Source organism: Hyaena hyaena, unplaced genomic scaffold (genome assembly GCF_003009895.1).
Source record: "Hyaena hyaena isolate Hyena2069 unplaced genomic scaffold, ASM300989v1 scaffold_27, whole genome shotgun sequence".
Taxonomy (NCBI): domain Eukaryota; kingdom Metazoa; phylum Chordata; class Mammalia; order Carnivora; family Hyaenidae; genus Hyaena; species Hyaena hyaena.
This window is the reverse complement of record NW_024080659.1, coordinates 3,153,756-3,179,674: the sequence shown is the minus strand read 5'-3', so window position 1 is coordinate 3,179,674 and position 25,919 is coordinate 3,153,756. Positions and strand designations below refer to the sequence as shown.

General features: G+C 45.7%; 2 protein-coding genes across 3 annotated transcripts in view; one reads left to right on the top strand and one right to left on the bottom strand.

The window, feature by feature from the left end:
* The window catches only part of CENPV (centromere protein V), a 17,296-nt gene extending 8,635 nt beyond the window's left edge, over positions 1-8,661 (top strand). Inside the window, exons 4-5 of the mRNA XM_039227375.1 lie at positions 6,833-6,947; positions 8,263-8,661. Coding sequence (XP_039083306.1) covers positions 6,833-6,947; positions 8,263-8,387 — 240 coding nt within the window. The 3' untranslated portion in view covers positions 8,388-8,661. The remainder of the gene's footprint in view (positions 1-6,832; positions 6,948-8,262) is intronic.
* Positions 8,662-16,183: 7,522 nt separating this feature from the next.
* Positions 16,184-25,919, bottom strand: part of PIGL (phosphatidylinositol glycan anchor biosynthesis class L) — a 74,421-nt gene continuing 64,685 nt past the window's right edge. Inside the window, exons 7-8 of one of the 2 annotated variants that reach the window (XR_005527589.1) lie at positions 24,563-24,770; positions 16,184-16,198 (exon numbers count right to left, since the gene is read on the bottom strand). Coding sequence is in view for 1 of the 2 variants with exons in the window: in XM_039227376.1 (XP_039083307.1) it covers positions 24,672-24,770 (99 nt within the window). In the remaining variant the exon portion in view is untranslated. Of the gene's footprint in view, positions 16,199-24,208; positions 24,771-25,919 lie in introns of those variants that run through there. The other variant, XM_039227376.1, reaches the window with a different exon arrangement.

Below are 25,919 nucleotides of genomic sequence, written 5' to 3'. Positions count from 1 at the left end.
TGTCTCCGAAATAAATAATTATAAAAAAAATTTTAAGATTTCTTCTCTTAGCAGCTTTCAAATATGCAGCAGCAATGCTATTAACTGCGGTCACCATGCTGTGCATTATATTTCCAGGCCTGTTTTATAACCGAAAGTTTGTACCTTCTCACTTCCTTTACCCATTTTGACCACCCACCCCCTTGCCTCTGGCAACCACTGGTCTGTTGTCTAAGCTTAGTTTTTTGTTTTGTTTTTAAATTCTGCACTTAAGTGGGATTGTACAGTATTTGTCTTTCTCTAACTTCTTTCAATTACCATATTCCCTTAAGGTCCCTCCACGTTGTCACAAATGGCAAGATTTCATTCTTTTTAATGGTTGAATAGTATTCCAGTGTGTGTGTGTGTGTGTGTGTGTGTGTGTGTGTGTGTCTGTGTCTTATATACCTTCTTTTTTAAAAATTTTTTTAATGTTTTTTTATTTATTTCTGAGAGAGAGACAGTGTGAGCAGGGAAGGGTCAGAGAGAGAGGGAGACACAGAATCTGAAGCAGGCTCCAGGCTCCGAGCTGTCAGCACAGAGCCCGACCCGGGGCTCGAACCCACAAACTGTGAGATTGTGACCTGAGCCGAAGTCGGACACTTAACCAACCAAGCCACCCAGACGCCCCTATACCTTCTTTATCATTCATTCATCAGTGGACACTTGGATTGTCTCCATATTTTGGTTATTGTCAAGAAGGCAGCAATAAACATTAAATGGTGAATTTTATGGTATGTGAATTATATCCCAATTTTAAAAATCAAGCGCATTTCCAATACTAATGGTGAACATTAAGAAACAAATTACAACCATCATAACATTTCAAGTAATGCAAAGAAGTCAAATACCTAGGTGTTCAGTTGGCAAACCGTGCCCCTGAGCTGGGTACTGGACACCACAGAAGGCTGATGCAGTTACTGAGAACCGCACAAGTGGGTGGGCACCATGTGTCTGCGGATGGAAACGTAGTATGGATGTTCGTTCTCCCCAGCCTGCCTGCCTATAAGTTTAATTCAGTTTCTATCAAAGTCCCAGGAGGGCTTTTGCAGACATATATACAAGATTAACTGTAAAATTCATATGGAAATACACAGGCCATAAAATAGCTAAAAACAGTCTCCAAAGAGAACAACGAAGTAGAAGAAAGTAACTCCACTCGACACGAAGGCTTGTGTAGACCTAGTCCTCAAGGCAGCGTTACATGGTCACATAGATAGACATGTGGATCATTGGAAGAGAATAGAGGCTCAGAAGTAGACTCACTGCCGAGGCACTGTTTCCTTGTTGATTTCCTGTCTGAGTGATGTATCCATTGACATAAGTGGGGTGTGAAGCCCCTACTGTTACTGTATTACCATCCTTTTCTTCAGGTCTGTTAATAGTTGATGAGTGTAGGTGCTCTCACGTTGGGTGCATAGATACTGACAGTTGTTACACCTTGTTAGATTGTAGTGTCTTTGTTTCTTTGTTTTAAGATGTTTCTTTTTTTTAAATGTTTTTATTTCTGAGAGAGAAAGAGAGACAGGGTGAGCAGGGGAGGGTCAGAGAGAAAGGGAGACACAGAATCCGAAGCAGGCTCCAGGCTCCAAGCTGTCAGCACAGAGCCCGACGCGGGGCTCAGACCCACGAACTGCGAGATCATGACCTGAGCTAAAGTCAGACGCTTAACCGAGTGAGCTACCCAGGCGCCCCCATCTCTTTGGTTTAAAGTCTATTTTGTCTGATGTAAATCTTGCTACTTCCATTTGCACAGTAAATGTTTTTCCACCCCCTCACTTTCCTTCTAGTGTGTCTTTAGGCCTGAAGTGAGTCTTTTGTAGGCAGCATATTCATGGATCTTGCTGATTTAAATTTTTTTTAAATTTAAATTATTTAAAGAAATTAAAGTATTTAATTTTATTTATTTATTTTAATTGAATTTAAATTATTATTTGGGGGAGCTTTTTTGTGCTTGGTGCAGGGTTTGAAAGGTACAAAAGTAGGTCTTACCTCCGTTGGCCTTGAGCCCCAAATCTCTTCCTCCAGCACAGTCATGTCCTAACTTACCTATACCGTCACTGCTGCGTTTGCAGCATATTTTGTTATGTGAACCATAAGCAGTTTCCTGTATTTGAACTTCCAGGTCGGGTGCAGTTCTCCCCCCCCCCCCCCCCCCGCCGTTATAAACAACATTCTTTACGTGCTCAGATACTCTGAGAGCAAGGGTTCATAGAAACTAGAAAAATTCACGCTAACCATCCCTAATAGCTAAATGCATCTTCCTGGTTAAGGATTCCTGCAATGTAGAGATAAGCAGACTCTAACATGAGTGTTCTCCCCTGANGGCTTCAGTTGCATTTTATCCTTTGTGCAGTGTGAAGTCCGTGGAGGGTTTCGAGCAGAGTGGTGACGAGGCCCGCCTCACCGTTGTTTTTTTTTTTATGTCTTATTTATTTCTAGGAGAGAGAGAGAGAGTGTGTGAGCAGGAGAGGGTCAGAGAGAGAGGGAGTGACAGACTCTGAAACAGGCTCCAGGCTCTGAGCTGGCAGTCAGCACAGAGCCCAATGTGGGGCTCGAACCCACGAACCACAAGATCATGACTTAAGTGAAAGTTGGACGCTTAACTGACTAAACCACCCAAGCGCCGCCCACTCTCACCGTTTTGAAAGCCCGCTTTGGCTGCTGTGGGGAGTGGATTGCGAGGGGGTGAGCACGGGGGCGGGGGCAGCCACGAGGCTGCTGGGGTGGGCAAGGGAGACGTGATGGCAGCTTGTGCTAGGGTGGTAGTCGTGGTGACGGAAAGAAAAGAGATTATTTGAGATTTATTTTGGAGTGGTGGCTCTCAAACCTCAGTGTGTGCAGGTCACCCAGAGGGCATGGTAAGAGAGGTCGCCAGGCCCCAGTCTCGACTCTGTAGGGCTGGGAGGGGAGACCCAAGAATTGACCTTTTAAAAAAAAATTTTTTTTTTCACATTTATTTACTTTTGAGAGACAGAGAGAGAGCACAGGTAGAGGAGGGGCAGAGAGAGAGGGAGACACAGAATCCGAAGCAGGTTCCAGGCTCCGAGCTGTCAGCACAGAGCCTGACACGGGGCTCGAACCCACAAACCGTGAGATCATGACCTGAGCTGAAGTTGGTCACTCAACTGACTCAGCATCCCAGGCGCCCCAAGAATTGCCTTTCTTACAAGATGCTGCCGGCCCTGGGACCACACTTTGAGAACCACCATTACAGAGGAAGGGTGGACAGGATTAGATAAAGGGTGGATGTGACGAAGGGGAAAGAGAGGCATCTGAGTCACACCCACAATGGGGGACCCAAAGCAGCAGCTCGATGATGGCGATGCCAGGTCCCAGGGGAGGGGCGGGTGTGGAGGAGCGCTGGCCTCAAGCGGGCTTCCTCGGAGAGGTCCCAGCAAGGATGTGGGGACCGTCCGTCCGCCAAGGTGAAGGTGGGCAGCGGGGTGGCCAGTCTGGAGTTGAGGAGAGCGAGCAGAGCTGCCGCCGCTGAGTTGGGAGCTGCTGACGCACTGAAGTGTGAGACTGAGTGTGGCTCCTGGCCCAGCGGGCGACGGGACAGGGCTGAGGGCAGAGTCCTGGGGCCGCCGACACTCACAGAGGCTTGGCCTGGGAAGGATGGCCAGTGGGGACGGAGGAAAGTCCGTCCACTGCGCTGTCCTGAGAGACACCAGTTTCTGAATGGAAGGACTGGTGCCGAGAGGTCAGGCTGAGAGGAGCAGTTTCAGGGGCGCCTGGGCGGCTCAGGGGGGTAAGCAGCCGACTCTTGGTTTCGGCTCGGGTCGTGATTTCATGGCTCGTGGGGTTGAGCCCCACCTTGGGCCCCGTGCTCATAGTTCAGAGCCTGCTTGGGACTCTCATTCTCCCCCTCTCCCTCTCCCCCTCCCTCCCTTTCTTTCTCAAAAATAAATAAGCAACAACAAAAAAGAGGAACAAGTTAAGAATCCAGTGGTCAAGAGCAGTGGCCGCTGAGCTGGTCAGCATGGTGGTCTTGGTGCTTGCTGGCTGGACAAGAAAACAGAAGTCAGCAGAGAGGCCGAGTCTGTGGTGAGCGAAAGGCAGTGTGACGGGGACAGGCGGGGAGCTCTGGTGCGCACGGTCAGCCGGCAGGGGGGCCTGAAAGTCCCCGAGTGGCCTCCGGTAGGGAACACGGTGACGGAGGGCATGAGGCAGCCGCCCGCTGCTCCTGACCTTTTCTTGGGGGGCTGGGGGTATGAGCAGGTAACTCGGGATGGTTTAGGACCCCTTGGCGTTGTTCTTTGCTGCTTCTCTGTGGCGTGAGAGGAGGCCCCTGGGAGCTGCTCACGTGAGGCACGGAGCCTGTGTCTTCCTCGGTGGTGGGCGGTAGGCTGGGGAAAAAGTATAAAAAGGTCTGACTGGTAAGAACCTCTACCCCTGACCCTTTAGCCACACAATTTCTTTTCCCGGAAACTGCTGCTGCTTGGGTATTTCTTCAGGGGGAAGAACAAAATATATATACGTATATACATATGTATGTATACATATACATACACACACGCGTACACACACACATATCAGGATGTATCCTTTTTAAAAAACAGAAATGGGAAGCACCTGGGAGGCTCAGTCGGTTGTGTCTGACTTCGGCTCAGGTCATGACGTCACCTTCTGTGAGTTCGAGGCAACATCAGGCTCTGTGCTGACAGCTCAACCCTGGAGCCTGCTTCAGATTCTGTGTCTCCTTCTGTCTCAGCCCCTCCCCCGCTTATGCTCCGTCTCTCTCTCTCTCTCTCTCTCTTTCTCTCTCTCTCAAAAAAAACATTAAAAAAAATTCCTTGGGGATACAGAAATGCTGATGCATAGGAGCACATGTACCCCAATGTTCATAGCAGCACTCTCCACAATAGCCAAAACATGGAAGGAGCCTAAGTGTCCATCAACGGACGAATGGATCAAGAAGATGTGGTTCATCTATACGATGGAATACTACATGGCAACGAGAAAGAATGAAATCTGGCCATGTGTAGCAACATGGATGGACCTTGAGGGTGTTATGCTGAGCAAAATAAGTCAGGCAGAGAAGGACAAATATCACATGTTTGCACGTATAGGAAGATTAGGAGGAACTTAAAGGAGGACCGTGGGGGAGAAGAAGGGGGGAAACAGTGGGGGAGAGGGAGGGAGGCAAACTATGAGAGACTCTTGAATGCTGAGAACAAACTGAGGACTGATGGGTGTGTGTGGGGGATGGGCATGGAGGAGGGCACTTGTGGGGATGAGCACTGGGTGTTATATGGAAACCAATCTGACAATAAACTATTTTTTTTTTTTTTTTATTTCTAGGAGAGAGAGAGAGACAGCGTGAGCAGGGGAGGGTCACAGAGAGAGGGAGTCACAGACTGAAGCAGGCTCCAGGCTCTGAGCTGGCAGTCAGCACAGAGCCCGACGCGGGGCTTGAACCCACGAACCGCGAGATCATGACCTAAGCGAAAGTCGGATGCTTAACCGACTAAGCCACCCAGGCGCCCCGACAATAAACTATTTTAAGAAAAAAAATAAATTAAAAAAAAATCCCTTGGGGCTCCTGGATGGCTCAGTTGGTTAAGCCGTGACTTTGGCTCAGGTCATGATCTCACGGTTTGTGAGTTCGAGCCCCACTTCGGGCTCTGTGCTGACAGCTCCAGAGCCTGGAGCCTGCTTCAGCCTCTGTGTCTGCCTCTCTCTCTGCCCCTCCCTTGGTTGCACTATCTCTCTCTCTCTCTCTCTGAAAAATAAACATTGAAAAAAACCCAGAAATAGTAATAAATAAATAGAAAGGGTAATAAAATGGAAATGGTAATCTACTACACAAGTTACTTTATTTCTTGGTTCTCAATTAATGTTCAACCTTGGAGATTGTTGGAGATTGTTCCACGTTAGTGTTTGGAAGTAGAAGTGTCTCATTCCTTCTACAAGTTGTGCAGCGTCCCGGTTTCATGGGTGTCCATCATGGCTCTGACCAGTGCTGTGTTGGTGGCCCTTTTCCGTTTTTCCAAATGTCTGTGGCCTGGTTTTGAACGGTGCTGTAGTATCCGCGTACGTATCCGCGGGTGCACACGGAAGCTTGATGGTAGGATACGTTTCTAGAAGTGGAATTTCTGTGCCAAGGGATGTGTTTTTCAATATTGACAGATGTTGCCAAATTGTAGCAATTTACATCCCCACTACTGGCATTTGAGAGCGTGTGTACCAGGTTAACCACCAAGTTAACCGACTTTGATTGTGGCCCACCTGACAGTGAACAAAACATAAGCTTGCAGTTTATGAGTGTGAATATCATTTCGTAGGTGAAAGAGTGGCTCGTCTTCCCTTTTCTGTTCCTTTGCCCAGCTTCCCGCTTGTCTTATCCATTAAGCAGATTAGCCCTTTGACCGTGATGTCTGGCAGATATTCTTTTCCTACTTTGTCCTTTGTAGACGAACTCAAGTACAGTCGACAGTTGTCTAAGGTCTCGAGCACTGCTGTTGGGGGACAGGGAGGGCCAGTCCCCCCGGTTAGTCCTGGAAGGCGGGCACTTTCTCTTCCTGCCGTGGACGGGACTGCTGTCGCGCCCTGGGTCTGGGACCGCTTGAGGCCGAGTTGTTCGGCGTGCACTTGACAAACAGCAGCGGGAGCTGCCAGGCTCCGGGCGGGTCTGTGGGCAGCGTAGGTGGGCCCCTGTCCTGGAGCCGCCTCCAGTCTCTGCGGGAGATTGGACGTGACCTCATAATCCTGAAAGCCTTTTAAAAGATTAAAAAATATTTCTTTGATGACCAAAAAAAAAAAAAAACCTCTTTGTAAAAGGAGCACTTCTGTTTTGCCTGTTCTTGCTTAGGGAGCGGAGAGCATAACCACGTACACGTTCAACACGCACAAAGCTCAGCACACGTTCTGTAAGCGATGCGGCGTTCAGAGCTTTTACACTCCCCGCTCGAACCCCGGAGGCTTCGGTAAGTGAAGGGAATGGGCCGCCAGCTCGGGGGCGGGGGCGGGGGGGACACAGAGACGCACCGGGTGGCTGCTCTGGGTCAGCGCTGGGACATTTGCCTTCCCTCTTGCTTGGCTGGGCCTTTCCACACGTGTGTTCTGGAAGAACAGGGCTCTTCAGCAAAGCTGTTTTGTTTTGTTTTTTTTTCCCCTCCAAATGATGGGATAGAAGGTTGGTTCTGGTCATTCATCCAGAGACCATCCTGTGCGGGCACTGCCAGAGCTGCTTGTCGCTGGGACTGACACTGAAGGGTGGACAGAGGAGAGGAGATGGGAGGGGGCATGGGGGGGGAGGAGGGGAGGGAATTTTCATACCCACGATGGTTAGGGGAGTGAAGGAGGCCAGAATGAGGAGTATTGATAATGCCATTTAAAAAATACCCCGTCTGGGGCGCCTGGGTGGCTCGGCCGGTTAAGCGTCCGACTTCAGCTCAGCTCATGATCTCACAGTTCATGAGTTCGAGCCCCATTCTGGGCTCTGTGCTGACAGATCAGAGCCTGGAGAGTGCTTCGGATTCTGTCTCCCTCTCTCTCTCTCTCTGCCCCTCCCCCACTCACGCTCTGTCTCTGTCTCTCAAAAATAAACATGTTAAAAACAAAAAATGAATGAAAATACTCCCATTTGTTTCCAACACACACAGCAGAATCCCCAAGCCCCTCTTCAGGTGCAGTTTGGGTCTGAGGAGAGGAAGCAGCCTTTGGATGGCTGTTCAGAAAGACGGCGGCTGCAGTGTGAGTGGAGTGGAAAGCAGCAGGTGCTCCTGGGGGATCTGGTTCCCTCCAGAGCTGTGACAGGGCCGCTGTGACTGTGACCATCTTGTGCCTTATGGTTGGGGGGGCGTGATAGCACCCTTGCCCCCCTCATTTGTTCAGCATCTCCCGGTTGTTCCTCATCTGTCCCTGAGACGCCTGCCTGCCTTAAGAATCAAGAAAGGCTCTTGGAAAGCATCAAATCCTATAAAGGTCGGCAGCTGTTTAATGCTTAGAACGTTCTATCTAGACCCCGGAAGAGGCCTGTGAATTCTTCCGGCTGCCGGTCGGATCGTTCTAGGCTTGAGTCTTTGTGCTCTGTACTCCCGGCGTGGTGCTGAATGGTATCCAGCCTTGGCATCCCTGGTTTAGGAAGTCTGACCCCCACCTGAGAGGTGAGGAAAGCGAAGCGTTACCAGCATATCGCTGTGCGGCGATGCTTGCAGGTGTGGGCTTATTCAAGAGCCAGCACAGTACCTGTTGTCGTTCATACCTGGGGCCTTGCTTTCTCTGTGTCACCTCCCCTAGGAATCGCCCCACATTGCCTCGATGAGGGCACCGTGCGGAGTGTGGTCATTGAGGAGTTCAATGGCACCGACTGGGAAAAGGCCATGAAGGAGCACAAGACCATCAAGAACATGTCTAAAGAGTGAGCTCCTGCTTCGCCCTTCCTGGAAAGGAGGAACGATGGTGGCCGGCGGCTTTGCTGTCCCTGCTGCGCCTCGGTGGTGCCGGTGACTGTGGCCGGCCCCGGGCTGCTGGCTCCGTTGGCCGGTGGCCATCTTGACCTTCGCAGTTCGCTCCAGCTACCAGTTTCTTTAGGCAGCTCTTTGTCCTTCCTCAGCCCAGATTTTGATGTAGGCTAGTTGATATCCTTTCTCTTCTCAACTTTTGTGTGATCTTTTAGAAAAATAAATATTTTTAACATGAAAGCAGTTACTGTAGTTTATCTTTTTTTTTTTTTTTTTGCAGTTTGAGTTTGCTTCTGAGGCCAGTCACTTAAGAGCAGATTGATTGATTGATTGATTATCTTAGAAGGGTGTAGGGGCAGAAGGAGAGAGAGAATCTTTTTTTTTTTTTAAGTTTATTTATTTGAGAGAGACAGAGACAGCACAAGTGAGGAAGGGTCAGAGAGAAGGGGAGAGAGAGAGAATCCCAAGCAGGCTCCGTACTGCCAGTGTGGAGTGTGATGTGGGGCTTGAACTCTGGAAATGGAAAGATCGTGATCTGAGCCGGAACCAAGAGTCGAATGCTCAACCAACTGAGCCACCGAGGTGCCACTGATCTCTCTCTCTTTTTTAATTGGGGTAAAATAGCCATAACGTGAAATAACCATCTTAATGGTTTTCAAGTGTCCAGTGTCAAGTATATTCATGTTGTTGTGCAACCAATTTCCAGAATTTTTCATCCTGCAAAACTGAATCCAGAACTTTCATCCTGCAAAACTGAATTAAAGAACAACTTTGAGTCTCCCTCTCTCTATATTTAATGTTTATTTACCATTTTTAAGTGTTTATTTATGTTTGAGAGAGAGAGAGCATGATCAGGGTGGGATAGATCAGGCAGAGATAGATAGGGACAGAGGATCCGAAGCCCAATGTGGGGTTTGAACTCACAAACTGTGAGATCATGACCTAAGCAGAAGTCGGACGCTTAACCAACTGAGCCACCCAGGCGCCCTGAGCCTCTATTTTTATTTTTATTTATTTTTTTAAATTTAATTTAATTTTTATTTATTTCTAGGAGAGAGAGAGACAGCGTGAGCAGGGGAGGGCCAGAGAGAGACGGAGTCACAGACTGAAACAGGCTCCAGGCTCTGAGCTGGCAGTCAGCACAGAGCCCGACGCGGGGCTCGAACCCACAAACCGCAAGATCATGACCCAAGCGAAAGTCGGACGCCTAACTGACTAAGCCACCCAGGCGCCCCCTTGAGCCTGTATTTTTAAATGAAGCAAGATTTAGGAAGTTAGAATGAGAAAAGTAACTGTGTGAACAGAGATAGGGACCTGGAGTAAAGCCAGACTGGACTGGAGTCTTCCGATGGGAGGAAGTAATAGAAGGACTCAGAAAAACATGTTGGAAGCCAGCCTGTGGACAGTGTTGGATATGAAGCTCAGGAATTTGGCCTTTATTTTATTGGCATTGGGAAGCCCCGAACAGCTTTGAACAGGATGAATAATGCCTGGCCCGTTACGGAGTCTTTTGACCGGTTCCCCCGTCCCCTCACCCACCTTGCTTCGCATTGCTGCTCGTTACAATCAGGTCAACTTTCCTAAGATATTCCTTTCGTTACCAAATACTGAGTTTATTCATAATGGCACGTGCTTAATAAACATTTGCTCTTTGTCCAGGGAGATGAATCATGAAATGACTTGTGAGGTAGACTGGACTAGGAAAAGGCACGGGGAGAGGAAATGCAGATGGACTGGTTTCCGTATGCTACCGCCTCCTCCAGGTTGGCAGACAGCATGTTCCCTGTAAGCCTGGAAGGAGCCGGTGAGAAATTATACGAGTACCCGATCTGTCTTTCCTATTGCAATGTTAGAGAAAACCATAATTTTGTGTATCCTGCATAAACCTCAGTGGCGTCACCCTGTGCCCTTACTGCAGCTTGCATTTTTTTGACTTTATTTTTTAAATTTACATCCACGTTAGTGTATAGCACAATGATTTCAGGAGTCGATTCCTTAATGCCCCTTCCCCATTTAGCCCATCCCCCCTCCCATAACCCCTCCAGTAACCCTTGTTTGTTCTCCATATTTAAGAGTCTCTATGTTTTGTCTCCCTCCCTGTCTTTATTTATTTATTTATTTATTTACTTATTTATTTATTTATTTTTAAATGTTTTATTTGTTTCTGAGAGAGAGAGAGACAGTGTGAGCAGGGGAGGGCCAGAGAGAGAGGGAATCAAAGACTGAAACAGGCTCCAGGCTCTGAGCTGGCAGTCAGCACAGAGCCCGACGCGGGGCTCGAACCCACGAACCGCGAGATCATGACCTAAGCGAAAGTCGGACGCTTAACCGACTAAGCCACCCAGGCGCCCCTCCCTCCCTGTTTTTATATTATTTTTGCTTCCCTTCCCTTATGTTCATCTGCTTTGTATCTTACAGTCCTCATATGAGTGAAGTCATATGATATTTGTCTTTCTCTGACTAATTTCGCTTAGCATAATACCCTCTAGTTCCATCCACGTGGTTGCAAATGGCAAGATTTCATTCTTTTTGATGGCCGAGTGATACTCCACTGTGTATGTATATACCCCACATCTTCTTTATCCATTCACCTGTCGATGGACATTTGGGCTCTTGCCATACTTTGGCTATTGTTGAAAGTGCTGCTATAAACATTGGGATGCCTGTGCTCCTTTGAAACAGCACATCCGTATCCCTTGGATAAATACCTAGTAGTGCAATTGCTGGGTTGTAAGGTAGTTCTATTTTTAATTTTTTGAGGAACCTCCATACTGTTTTCCAGAGGGGCTGCACCAGTTTGCTTTCCCACCAGTGGTGCAAAAGGGTTCCTTTCTCAGCATCCACGCCAACATCTGTTGTTGCCCGAGTCGTTCGTGTTCGCCATTCTGACAGGTGTGAGGTGGTATCTCATTGTGGTTTTGATTTGCATTTCCTTGATGAGTGATGTTGAGCATTTTTTCATGTGTCAGTTGGCCTTCTGGATGCCTTCTTGGAGAAGTGTCTATTCATATCTTTTGCCCATTTCTTCACTGGATTATTTGTTTTTTGGGTGTTGAGTTGGATAAGTTCTGGGGTGCCTGGGTGGCTTAGTCAGTTAAGTGTCTGACTTCGGCTCAGGTCATCCGAGCCTGCTTCGGATTCTGTATCTCCCGCTCTCTCTGCCCTTCCCCCACTACAATGCTCTCTCTCTCTCTCTCAAAAATGAATAAATGTTAAAAAAAATTTTAAATGATAAGTTCTTTATAGATTTTGGATACTAACCAAATTTATCTGATACGTCATTTGCAAATGTCTTCTCCCATTCCGTTGGTTGCCTTTTAGTTTTGCTGATTGTTTCCTTTGCTGTGCAGATTTTTACTTTGATGAGGTCCCAGTAGTTCATTTTTGCTTTTGTTTCCTTTGCCTCCGGAGACGTGTTGAGTAAGAAGTTGCTATGGCCGAGATCAAAGAGGTTTTTGCCTGCTGTCTCCTCGAGGATTTTGATGGCTTCCTGTCTCACATTTAGGTCTTTCATCCATTTTGAGTTTATCTTTGTGTATGGTGTAAGAAAGTGGTCCAGGTTCATTTTTATCTGCATCTTGCATTTTTAAGGACACCTTGACTTATCATATCAATATACGTATCCTCGTTATTAACTGTGACATAGAATTGCATAGAATGGGGGTGCCTAGGTGGCTGAGTCGGTTAAGCATCTGACCAGTTCAGGTCAAGACCTCACAGTCCATAAGTTCAAGCCCCATGTCAGGCTCTGAGAGAGCCTGGAGCCTGCTTCAGATTCTGTGTCTCCCTCTCTCTCTGCTCCTCTCCTGCTCGTGCTCTCTCTCTCTCTCTCAAAAATAAACATTAAAAATAATTTAATAATAAAAGAAAGAACTGCACAGAATGGATATAGTGTATTTAACCTTTTTTTTTTTTCATGGAAAGTTGGGTTTCTGGCTTTTCCTTCATGGCATTGGCAGTAAACATCCTTTTTCGTGCATCTTTCTACACTTGTGTATTTGAGGATCTTTGTTGTCTATTTTCTGCATTCCATAGAGGAAGGGAATCCTTGTAGAGACTGCAAGAACTTGCCAAAGTCAGACTCAACTGGCTGTAGTTACTGGATATCCAAGTGATGAGATTCTCGCAGATTCTTTTTTTTTTTTTCCTTCTTTCCTGAAATCAACCTTCGCTCTACCGCTGGAGGCACATGGCCAGTGCTGGCTTTTGTGACTGATGGAAGTCAGGCTGGTTCCCATGGCCCTTCCCAGGGCGGGAGGAGGGCCCACGCGGCAGGACACGCTGCCCCAGTCCCAGGCTAACATACGAGTTCTGAGAGGGCGCGCTTCTGCTGCTTCCTGGCATTTCCTTCTGGGCAATGCAGCCACCATGTGACCCCCTACACTGACTTGACCCAAATCTATGGGACATCACGCGTGAGCATTCCAAGCTCCTAGGCTCTGGTTCACTCTTTACAGATCGCTATAATTCTTCCCTTTATGAACTTGCCTCTTCCAAACGCCTCAGACCTTTCCCACTTAATTAGATCACGTGTTAGTCAGCTTTTATTGACTCCACTTCCATGTGGATTTTTCTGGTAATATCAGCATGGGACGGGAGCCACACTGGCAGGGGTGAGAACGGCCCAGGGGTACATGCAGGATTCAGCCTTGACCATGACCAAGACCAATACCTCTGTTCAAACTAGAACTATATTTTTGTTCCCCAACCTCTTGTGGTGCCAAAAACATAAACATTCTGTACTTCCAAGTGACTGTGCCACCCCGTCCTGTCTGTCTCTCCATCAGGTTTGACGTAAGGGTCACTTTGCACAGAGTCCACTGACTGTACATTCTTTCCGCACCAGCTAACCCTGATGCTGTTTGCCACCAACAGACGAGGTCGGTGGTCTCCAGGCGGAGGTATGTATCCTCCAGAAAATGCTCTGAGTGGGAAGAAAATGTTGGAATTTTAATTTATCCTTTAAATTTTCTTTTCTGTGTATGTTTTGTAATGTATATATTTACTTAACCATACATTATTCTGCTGTTAGTAAGAGGCGCCTCGGTGCCTCAGTCAGTTGAGCATCTGATTCTTGATTTTTGGCTCAGGTCGTGAGCTCAGGGTCATGGGATCGAACCCCCATCAGGCTCTGCACTGGGCATGGGACCTGTTTCAGATTCTCTCTCTCTCTCCCTCTGCCCATCTCCCCCACTCATGCATACTCTCTCTCATATATACACATGTATATATAGGGTTGAAAAATCATAGGAGATCATTGCTATAGCCAATTGTTTTCCTCCGATCAGTGCTACCCATCAAACATCTGTCTATGCATCATTATACCAGTTTCTATTTCTTTTATTTATTTATTTATTTATTTATTTATTTATTTATTTTTAATTTATTTCTAGAGAGAGAGAGAGAGCGTGAGCAGGGGAGGGTCAGAGAGAGAGGGAGTCACAGACTGAAACAGGCTCCAGGCTCTGAGCTGGCAGTCAGCACACAGCCCGACGCGGGGCTCGAACCCACGAACCGCGAGATCATGACCTAAGGGAAAGTCGGACGCTTAACCGACTAAGCCACCCAGGCGCCCCTATTTCTTTTATTTTTTAAGTTTATTTTGTTTTTGTTTTTTATTTTTGTAGTTTATTTGTTTTTGAGGCAGAGAGAGACAGAGCATGAGCGGGGGAAGGGCAGCAAGAGAGGGAGACACAGAATCTGAAGCAGGCTCCAGGCTCTGAGCTGTCAGCACAGAGCCCGATGTGGGGCTCAAACTCATGAACCGTGAGATCATAACCTGAGCTGAAGTCGGACGCTTAACCGACTGAGCCACCCAGGCGCCCCTTTTTAAGTTTGTTTTGATAGAGACAGACAGCATGAGTGAGGGAGGAGCAGAGAGAAAGGGGGAGAGAGAATCCCAAGCAGGCCCTGTGCTGCCAGCGCAGAGCCCAACACTCCAGGCTAGAACTCCTGAAACCGTGAGATCATGACCTGAGCAGAAACCAAGAATCAGATTCTTAACCGACTGAGCCCCACGGGCACCTCCCAGTTTCTATTTGAGAATAAACACGTGCATGTGGAATTGCAGAATCCAGGGATAGGTACATACGCAAGTTTTTTGATACATTGATTTCCGAAGGTTCTACCGTCTGTGTTTCCTTCAGCACCACATATGTGTTCATACCCTTACTTACAAAGCACTGGGCATTATTATTTATAGAAATCTTTTCAAATTAGATACGTGAAAAGTGACATTTAATTTTACTTCTTAGAGTGCCTTCAGCTCAGGTGATGATCTCACAGCTTGTGGGTTTGAGCCCCGCGTCGGGCTCTGTGCTGACAGCTCGGAGCCCGGAGCCTGCTTCAGATTCTGTCTCCCTCTCCCTCTCTCTGTGCCCCTCCTCTACTCACGCTGTCTCTCCCTGTCTCTCAAAAATAAACAAACTTAAAAAATTAATTTGTATTTCTTTACTAGTACTGTGATTTATTTTTTCCCAGTGTGTGTGTGTGTGTGTGTGTGTGTGTGTGTGTGAGAGAGAGAGAGAGAGAGAGAGAGAGGGAAATACCTATTCATGTCATCTGCAGTCTTCATTTTCCTCACTGGAAACCTCTCCCACCCTATTCCAATCAGCACCTTCAGTGAAAAATAGATTTTCATTTTTGCTTTAATTTGCATGCTCTGGCTACTGCTTAGGGCTGAAGAGTTTTTCATGTTTATTGGCCATTTTGATCTGCCTGCTACAACATTTAAAACTTTTTTGTTGTGGGGGCTCAGTTGGTTAAGTGCCCAGCTCTTGATTTCAGCTCAGGTCATGATCTCATGATTTGTGAGACTGAGCCCAGTGTTGGGCTCTGCGCCGACAGCTGCAGATTCTCTCTCTCTCTCTCTCTCTGCCCCTCCCCCATGCTGTCTCAAAACTAAATAAATAAACAACAAAAAATAAGTACATAAAATTTTTTGTTGTGAAATATCTGTCTTTTCCCTTACATCTTATGGGTTCCCAGCCTGGCTTGGTAAGGTCTGCCTGGCTCCAAGTATATGTGCATTTAGTCTCTCAAATTTCCTAAATTACATATATATATTGTTTGTTTGTTTGTTTTTGAAAGAGAGCAGGGGGGCAGAAGGAGAAAGAGAATTCCAAGCAGGCCCCACGCCCAGTGCCCAGCACGGAGCAGGACGTGGGGTTCGACCCCGTGACCCTATGGTCATGACCTGAGCTGAAATCAAGAGTCGGATGCTGAACCGATTGAGCCACGCAGGCGCTCTCTAAATAATATTCTAATTGTTTCAATTTTTACATGTAAATTTATAATTCATCTAGAATATGTTTTTGTATTTGGTATAAGGTAGGGAGCTTTTTATTTTCCAGATGCCTGGACCAACCATACACATTTATGAAATCCTTTCTCACTGAATTAAAATATCACCTTCATCATAGAATGATTCTCATATAATTTGGATTTATTTTTTCTTCTGTTCAACACGAGATTACTCCTTCACCTCTATCTGTTTTGATTGCAGTGGGTTTATACGTTTTAATATATAGAAATGCAGGTCTCGGAGAAAGACAAATATGATTTCACTCATATGAGGACTTGATACAAAACAGATGAACATAAGGGAAGGGAAGCAAAAATACTATAAGAACAGGGAGGGGACAAAACATAAGAGACTCTGAAATACGGAGAACAAACGGAGGGTTACTGGAGGGGTTGTGGGTGGGGGGTGGGCTAAATGGGTAGGCGGCATTAAAGAATCTATTCCTTTTTTTTTAATGTTTTATTTATTTCTGAGAGAGAGAGAGAGACAGCATGAGCAGGGGAGGGTCAGAGAGAGAGGGAGACACAGAATCTGAAACAGGCTCCAGGCTCTGAGCTGTCCGCACAGAGCCCTACGCGGGGCTCGAACCTATGAACTGTGAGCTCATGACCTGAGCCGAAGTTGGCGCTTAACCAACTGAGCCACCCAGGTGCCCCAAAGGAATGTATTCCTGAAATCACTGTTGCACTATATGCTAGCCAACTTGGATGTAAATTTTAAAAAATAATAATTTTAAAAAATGCAGGTCTCACATTTCTGTCCTTTTTAATCTTTATATTTTGTCTATACTTGGACATTTCCTCTTCTAATATACTTTTTAAATAAATTTATTGAGGTCCAAAGAGAATCCAGTAAGATTCTAACTGCAACTACATTAAGTTTTTATATTAACTTTGTAAGAAGGGAATTTATACATATGTATATAAATACAACATGTAAACATATAGATTTCTAAATTAAAACTTATCTATACTACCTATTTTTGGTGTCTTATTTATTCACTTTGTACAGATTTTTATATCAGCTTATCAGGGAATGTGGTACAGCTCCCTATTTATTCAGGTCTTCAGTAAACTTGTTTTTAACTTTTTAAAACTGTATATTTGACAGAAAAGCAGGAAGCGCTAAAATCTGGTGAAAATATGAATAAGATACCTTTTAACTTTGTTTTTTGAGTTTATTTATTTTGAGAGACGAAGAGCAGGGGGAAGGGGCAGAGAGAATCCTGAGCAGGCTCCCCGAGCCCGAGGTGGAGCTTGATCCCGTGAACCCGTGACCTGAGCTGAAAACAAGAGTCAGACACTCAAAGGACTGAGCCCCCCGGGCGCCACTATGAGTAAGATTTCTACTCTGTAGTATTTATTTTGTATTTACTAGACTGATATGTCAGGCAGAGTATCACCAGGTTCAGAGAGCAATGCCAAGTGTATCATTTGTGCATCCTTAGAGTGAACTAGAACATTTTAATGTAATCTTATTTTCACACTATTTCTTGAATTGTGATAATATTCACATACCATAACATTCTTTTAACTCTAGAATTCACTGCGTTTGAATATTCACAAGGTTGTCCAACCTTCACCACTATCAACTCCAGAGACTTCCTCACCTCGCATGCATTACCATTCACTCCTTTCCTCTACTCCCAAGCCTTGGAAACCACGAATCTACTTTCTGTCACTATGGATTTGCCGATTCTGGACATTTTACATAAATGGAGTCATACCACATGTGGCCTTTTGTGTCTGGTTTATTTCATATAGCATAATGTCTTCTAAGGTCATCCTCACTGTGTCCGGACTTCATTTCTTTTTATGGCTGAATAATAAACAGAATGTCATATTTTGTTTATCTCTTCATCAGATAAGATGGATGTCAGCTAGGTGCTGACAGCTAGCTCAGAGCCTGGAGCCTGCTTTGGATTCTATGTCTCCCTCTCTCTCTGACCCTCCCCTGCTCATGCTGTCTCTCTCTCTCTCTCCTAGAAATAAATAAAACATTAAAATTTTTTTTTTTAATTTATTTCTGAGATAGAATCTGAAGCAGGCTCTAGGTGTGCTCCTCGGATTTAGCACAGAGCCCGACGCAGGGCTCGAACCCACGAACCGCGAGATCATGACCTAAGCGAAAGTCGGACGCTTAACCAACTAAGCCACCCAGGCGCCCCAACAATTTTTAAAATTTTAAGAAAAAATAAATGTTTATTCATTTTTTGAGGCGGGGGCGGGGGGGGAAGGCAAAGAGAAAGAGTGACAGAGAACCTGAAGTAGGCTCTGCACTGTCAGTGCAAAGCCCAACATGGGGCTCAAACCTACGAACTGTGAGATCATAACCTGAGCTGAAGTCAGACGCTCAACCAACGGAGCCACCCAGGCGACCCCTGTGGTTTTTTTTATTTGCATTTTATTTTATTTTATTATTGTTTAATGTTTTTTATTTATTTCTGAGAGAGAGAAAGAGAGCGCACGAGCAGGGGAGGGTCAGAAAGAGAGGGAGACAGAATCTGAAGGAGGCTCCAGGGTCTGAGCTATCAGCACAGAGCCCAATGCTGGGCTCAAACCCACAGACCACAACATCATTACCTGAGCCGAAGTCAGATGCCTAACCAACTGAGCCACCCCCTTATTTGCATTTTCTTCACGACTAATGATGTTTTTTGTAATTGTTGGCCATTTGGATATCTTCTTGAAGAAATGTATACTCAACTCTTTTTGCCTATTTTTTTACTTAGGTAAACATTTTTTACTTTTTGTTGAATTGTAAGAGTTCTTTATATATTCTGGATACTAGACCCTAATCAGATATATGATTTGCAAAACCTTTTTCTCATTTGAATTTCTTGATAGTGTCCTTTGAAGCACAAAGCTTTCTGTCTTTTGTTATGCTGGTGCTTTCGATGTCATATTTAAGAAACTGTTGGGGTGCCTGGGTGGCTCAGTCGGTTAAGCGTCGGACTTCAGCTCAGGTAATGATCTTGTGGTCCGTGGGTTTGAGCCTGGCATTGGGCTCTGTGCTGACAGCTAGGAGCCTGGAGCCTGCTTTGTATTCTGTGTGTCTCTCTCTCTGCTCTCCTGTCTCTCAAAATAATAAATAAGCATAAACAATTAAAAAAAAAAAAAGGAAAGAAACTGTTGTCTGATCCGAGGTCACAAAAATTTACATCTGTGTTTCCTTCTAAGAATCGAATCATTTTGGCTCTTGCATTTAGGTCTTGGCAGTAATTTTTGAAATTGGGATGTGTGAATCTTCCAGCTTTGTCCTTTAAGACCGTTTCTGGCTTCTGACTCTCTTGCACTTCCATATGAATTTTAGATCTGCTTGTCAATTTCTGCAAAGAAAGATGGCTGGAATTTTAATAGTGGTTGTAAAATTTAAAAAGATCTTATATCTTCTATGTTAATCTTATTTCTAGGCATCTTCCAGTTCTTGATGCTGATGAGAATGGGATTTTTAAATTTTCATGCCTGTCACATTATTTTTTTTTTTTAATTTTTTAAAATTTATTTCTAGGAGAGAGAGAGACAGCGTGAGCAGGGGAGGGTCAGAGTGAGAGGGAGATACAGACTCTGAAAGTGGCTCCAGGCTCTGAGCTGGCAGTCAGCACAGAGCCCGACGCGGGGCTCGAACCCACAAACCGCGAGATCATGACCTAAGCGAAAGTCGGACGCTTAACCGACTAAGCCACCCAGGCGCCCCTGTGCCTGTCACATTACTGCCAATTCAAGTAAATCTGCTGATTGTTGTGAGGTTGTCTATTGTCCAGCTGCCATCCATGTCTCCTCAGCACTCTCAACAATAGCTAAATCATGGAAAGAGCCTAAGTGTCCATCAACGGACGAATGGATCAAGAAGATGTGGTTTATCTATACGATGGAATACTACATGGCAATGAGAAAGAATGACATCTGGCCATGTGTAGCAACGTGGACGGAACTGGAGGGTGTTATGCTGAGCGAAATAAGTCAGGCAGAGAAGGACAAATATCACATGTTTGCACGTATAGAAGGATTAGGAGGAACTTAACGGAGGACCATGCGGGAGAAGAAGGGGGGAAACGGGGAGAGAGGGAGGGAGGCAAACCATGAGAGACTCTTGAATGCTGAGAACAAACTGAGGGCTGATGGGGCTGGGGGGGAGGGGAAGGTGGGTGATGGGCATGGAGGAGGGCACTTGTGGGGATGAGCACGGGGTGTTATATGGAAACCAACTTGACAATAAACTATTAAAAAAATCTGAAAAAAATAAAAAATGCAGCCTGCAAAATCTGCTTTGGGAAATTCATTAGGGATTTCTCAGGGGCTGATAAATAATTGAATTTTGTAAATGTTTTATTACATAAGAAGTGAAAGTTGACTTTATCTAAGTTCTTTATATTATCCAAATGCTGTGTCTTTACTATTTGCCAACCTCATTTGTCCAAATTTTGAAAGAATTTTAAAACCTTCCATTATTTTATTTTTAAAAAATTTTCAAATGCTTCTTTTTATTTTTGAGAGAGACACAGAGCGAGCAGGGGAGAGGCAGAGAGAGAGGGAGACAGAATCTGAAGCAGGCTCCAGGCTCTGAGCTGTCAACACAGAGCCCGACGTGGGGCTCGAACCAATGAACTGTGAGATCACAACCTGAGCCAAAGTGAGATGCTCAACTGACTGAGCCACCCAGGCGCCCGTTTTTTTTTTTTTTTTTTTTTTTAAATATAAAGAACTTGGATTTCTGAGAGTTTATTTCATGTATCTGGCTGCTGTGATATTCAGTGCATATCTTCTCATGGAGTGAATCTGGCACTGTTCTAAAATGTACCCCCCTGCTCAAGATTTAATGATTTTTGATGTTTGGATTTATTTTGTCTCTCTTCATTTCTTTTTGTGTGCCTTTGCTTAGTATCTGGTAGGTGGCTCATCCTTTGATTTTTAGCCTCTCCTTGTCACTTTTAGACTTTTAGATGCTAGATTTTGTTTTCTAACTCAGTTTTGTTAGGGAAATTAACCTTTCTTTCTTTCTTTCTTTCTTTTTTTTTTTTGGAAGTAACTGATACCTGATTTTATTCTTTTCGTATCATTTCCATTATATTTGTTACATTTTATGCTTCGTTTCCTCTCTTCCTTCTTTTTCTTAGTTTTGCAGGCTGTGAAGTTTTTCTTTGTTTCCTCTTTTCCCCTTAGTTAATTGGGATTCTACACTTTTCAGTGCTTCAGGTGGTCACTTTTCCTGGGCTGAAAACTTCCCCCCCCCCCCCCCCCCCCCCGACCGGCCCCGACGCTGTTCCTCACCAGCTCTTCCCCTTGAACCCAGGGGAGGGCTTCACAATACTTTGATCTCCCTTCCCAGTTTGAAATTTAGGATTTTGCAGCATGTGTGGGTATCTTCTTAAAATCTCGAAGCTGGCTAGAATATGGGGAGCCCGGCTATTGCACGGATTTGGGTCTCTCTCAGATTATGTAAATTCCCCTTTATTATACCCCATCTGTAACTATTTCTCCTTCTGGAAACTCCCATTATTCACATTAGGTCTCTTAGATTTTTTTGTTTGTTTCCTTAGATGTATTTTTAAAGTCCCTTTTCCATCATGATTTCCATTTGAGCTTCCCCACCCTTGCCCTCTGGGTTCTGAGATGTTCCAGATCACAGATTTGGCCACCCCCAAGAAACATCCGTTGTTTTGTGTGTTTTTTTTTTTTTTTTTTGTCTGGGCTACGGCCTGAGCTTTCACTGTTGGTTCTTTAAAAATTTTTTAATGTTTATTTTTGTGAGGCAGAGAGAGAAAGCGAGCATGAGTGGGAGACAGGTAGAGAGAGAAAGGGAGACACAGAATCAGAAGCAGGCTTCAGGCTCCAAGCTGTCCGCACAGAACCTGATATGGGGCTCGAACTCACATACTGTAACATCCTGACCTGAGTCACAACAGTTGTAGGCTTAACTGACTGAGCCACCTTATTATTTTTAATAGTTTCACAGTATTCTATCTTACTGGTATACCCACATTTATTTGAGCAATCCCTAATTGATAGACATTTAGTTCAGTATTTGGCTATTATTGTTACAGTGTCCATCCCTTACACCCCTCCTTTGCCACATGTGAATCTACAGTATAAATTACTGGAAGCAGAAATGCTGGGTCAGAGGGTATGTGACTTTACCTCCCACAGAGGCTGTGCCAGTATGTGTCTGTTAGCAGTGTATTAGCTAGTTTTTCTGTAATGAATCATTTCCATACATAATCGAGACTATCCTGGCTATACGCATTTAATTTTAAACTTTACATTATATCAAAAGTATATTATCACATCAAAAATATTCATAAACAATAAAGTCCTTTAAAATGATAAATGGTCATTTTAGAAAGAGAACCTTACTAATTAGTAATTACCTTTTTTTTTAAAAAGAGCTCTACACCCGACGTGGGCTTGAATTCATGATACCCCAAGATCAGGAGTCACGTGGTCTACCAACTGAGCCAGCCAGGCACTCCAGTAATTACATTTTGGGTATATATCTCTACATATACACTTTTGTGTGTGTGTATACACACACACATATTTATTTGTGCATGTACGTGTATTTAAAGTTTTTTTAAGTTTATTTATTTATTTGAGAAAGAGAGCAAGGGAAAGGCAGAGAGAGTGAGAGAATCCCAGGCAGGCTCTGCACTGCCAGTGCGTATCCTGACCTGGGGCTCGAACCCACAAACTGTGAGATCATGACCTGAGCGGAAATCAAGAGTCAGATGCTTAACCGACTGAGCCACCCAGACACCCCTGTGTATGTATGTGTATTTTTAAAGTTTATTGGTTTACTTTGAGAGAGAGAGAGAGAGAGCAAGTGGGAAAGGGGCAGACCGACAGGGAGAGAGAGAATCCCAGGCAGGCTCTAAACCACCAATGCAGAGTCTAAGGCAGGGCTCAAACTCACAAACCGAGAGATCATGACCTGAGCTACAGTCGGATGCTTAACCGACTGAACCACCCAGGCGCCCCTGTGTATGCGTGTATATTTAACTAAAATGGGACTGTACCATTCCTAACTTGCTTTCTAAAATCCTTGCTACTAAATATGACTGTATCACTGGATTTTTCTAATTTTGTTATTATAAATAATACTCATCATGGCTTGAGCCAAAATCTGACGCTTAACTGACTGAGCTGCCCAGGCGCCCCGAGTAGGGCTACTTTATAAGTTCGTACCACATAATGAGGCTTGCAGTCCAGAGAGGCTGGCTCGCTGCCAGCAGTAGGCCAGGAGGCAGCCTGGCCCCACGCGCTAACCAGCATCAGTGACTTATTTCTTGTCACTGTGGAGGCTATTAGGAGCTTCTGACAGATTAAGTAGACAGAAAACATAACCAGATTTGCATTTCGATTCCAGCATCAGGGCCTGATAGCCACGTCGTCCCATTTGGCCCCAGGAGGCGTTCAGGAGAGCTCCTGTGAGGTCTCTGACCTGTTGCTATGGAGACGGGCCTGCAGGCAGGCAGAGAGGCTACCCACTGGACACTGCACACCGGGAGCCTTTCTGTGTTGGGACTTGAGCTTGTATTAGTCCCTCTGCTTTATGCCTACTTACTCCGTGGATCTCAGAATACCAGCAGCTCATCCTTCCTGAGCACCAGCTGCGTGCCCGACCCTTTACCACACGTCTTCCAGGCATCATCTCCTCCGGGGTGGGTACCATTACGGCCCCCTCATTTTGCAGATGAGAGAATGGAGGCAGAGAAAGGTCAAACGCCTTACCCAGGGTTATACTGCTGGGAAATCTGGCCTCACACCCAGGCCCACCAGTACACGGAGCTCCAGCTCTTAATGGGTGAGCTTCTCTGCCGCCACCTCCCTGGGCCAGTAGCTGGACTGTGGGAGTAGCTTCCAAGCTGGACGCCTCGGAGCGCTTTTGTTTGTAGCACAATTTTAAGACATCCATTTTTTGAGTGTTAAAACACACACACACACGCACACACACACACACACAAAACACAAAGAAAAAACAGGAGAAAACCAGTTCCAGATTTGTCTTTCTGCTTCCCCCTGAAGACCGGGAGCTGAGATGTTTGACTATAAGCTCCTTCAGGCCAGGACCCCACACATAACATGCTGGGCACAGTGTTCAGGCCTTGGGAGTCCTGGTCAATTCAAAGACTGTGATGTTAAATGGAGAACTTCCTCTAGAGTCAAATCTGATACATAGGCCACAATGTTAATCAAAGGAATTATGGTTGAACGAGTTCAATATTTTGTGTGTGTGTGTGTGTGTGTGTGTGTGCGTTGTGTGGGGTCGGCCTGCTTTGGAAATGATGTAAAAATACTGAGGGGCACCTGGGTGGCTCAGTTGGTTGAGCATCTGACTTTTGCTCAGGTCATGATCTCTTTCATGGGTTTGAGCCCCACGTCGGGCTCTGTACTGATGGCTCAGAGCCTGGAGCCTGCTTCAGATTCTGCGTCTCTCTCTCTCTCTCTCTGCTCCTCCCCTGCTCACACTCTGTCTCTCTGTCTCTCTCTCTCACACAAGACAAATAAATGTTAAAAATTAAAAAAAAAATACTGCATCAATGCATCCGTGAAGTGATGATGTCAGCGCACTTTTACCTTCATCTGTAATCCCGGCAGGCTCTGTGCTCGGTGTTTGACATACATTGTGTCCTTACATAACCTGTTTTTCACAAGAACTTGAGGATCTAACGGGATAGCTATTATTATCCTTGGTTGGTTTGGTTTTGGCTGCTGTGGCTTCTTTTTTTCCCCCCCCAGATGAAGAAGCTCAAGCTTGGACAACCAATTGGCCCACAGGGCCCCGTTTGTGACAGGCTCCCAGCGCGGATGAGCAGAGCTCTGGAAAGGCCTCCTACCCTGGAATCTCCCTGGGCTCAGGGAGGTGAGCCAGCTCACGGCCAGGCCCCGGGCTTCCTGGCCTCGTTCTGCTCCCTTTCTTCTGTGGCCCAGAAAAGTCTTCAGGCTTCAGAGGAAGTGCAGAGAGTTGATTCTCAGGTACCTGGAGAAGAGCACGTAGAGGCGGCGGAACCAGAGCAGCTGGCTGCGGTGGCAGGACATGGCCTTCTAGAAGAATCAGAGAGGACCAGTTAGGAAACTCTTGCACTGGGGCAGTTTCTGTTATGTTCACTTCTGCCTTGTGCACCCACGAACACGCCTCGCGCTGTAGCCGAATGTGGCTTCTTCCCGTGGCCTCCACTCACTGCCTCCCATGTCACATCTCTCACTTAGAACCACGTGATAAAAATCCCAGGATACCAGTGGCAGCTCTAGCACCGCGTCTCCATGCGTTATCTCAGTTTGAAAACCCTGTGAGTTAAGTAGTTACTAGCGCTTAAGAAAAAAATTAATGGATGAGGAAACTTGTCAGTCTCAAATGGCTAGTACTTAGCGGAGCTGATATTTGAACCCAGAGCCATCTGAATGACTCTGAAGCCTACATTCTTAATTACGTTGCTTTGCTATGTCGCATATATAACACACACATGGATGTTTTGTGGGAAGCAAGCTAGAATACTATGCATATATAACACAAATGGATGTCGCATATATAACACACACGGATGTTTTGTGGGAAGCAAGCTAGATACTATGCTCAAACTCTTCTGAATTAGGTAAGCTGGGAGGAAGAGGAAGAGAAGAAAAACGAATACGCATAGATATGGAGTGCCTGGGTGGCTCAGTCAGTTAAGCATCTGACTTTTGATTTTGGCTCAGGTCATGATCTCACGGTTTGTGATTCTGAGCCCCACAGGTAGAAATCACAAAATAGAAAACTCTTTTTTCTTTTTTCTTTTTTTTTAAATGTTTTATTTATTTCTAGGAGAGAGAGAGAGACAGCATGAGCAGGGGAGGGTCAGAGAGAGAGGGAGTCACAGACTCTGAAACAGGCTCCAGGCTCTGAGCTGGCAGTCAGCACAGAGCCCGACGCGGGGCTCGAACCCACGAACCGCGAGATCATGACCTGGGCGAAAGTCGGACGCTTAACCGACTAAGCCACCCGGGCGCCCCAGAAAACTCTTTTTTCACCATCCTAACCATTTATGGTTCTGTAAGGCTTAACCATATTCACATTGCTGCACCCAGGTGCCCCAAGGTGTAGCTTTTCTTAATCCATTCAAATGCCACAGACATTTGGGCGTGCTCCTACCTGATGCCTATTGTGTATAATGCTGCAATGAACATGGGTGTGGAAATATCTCTTCAGGACCCTGC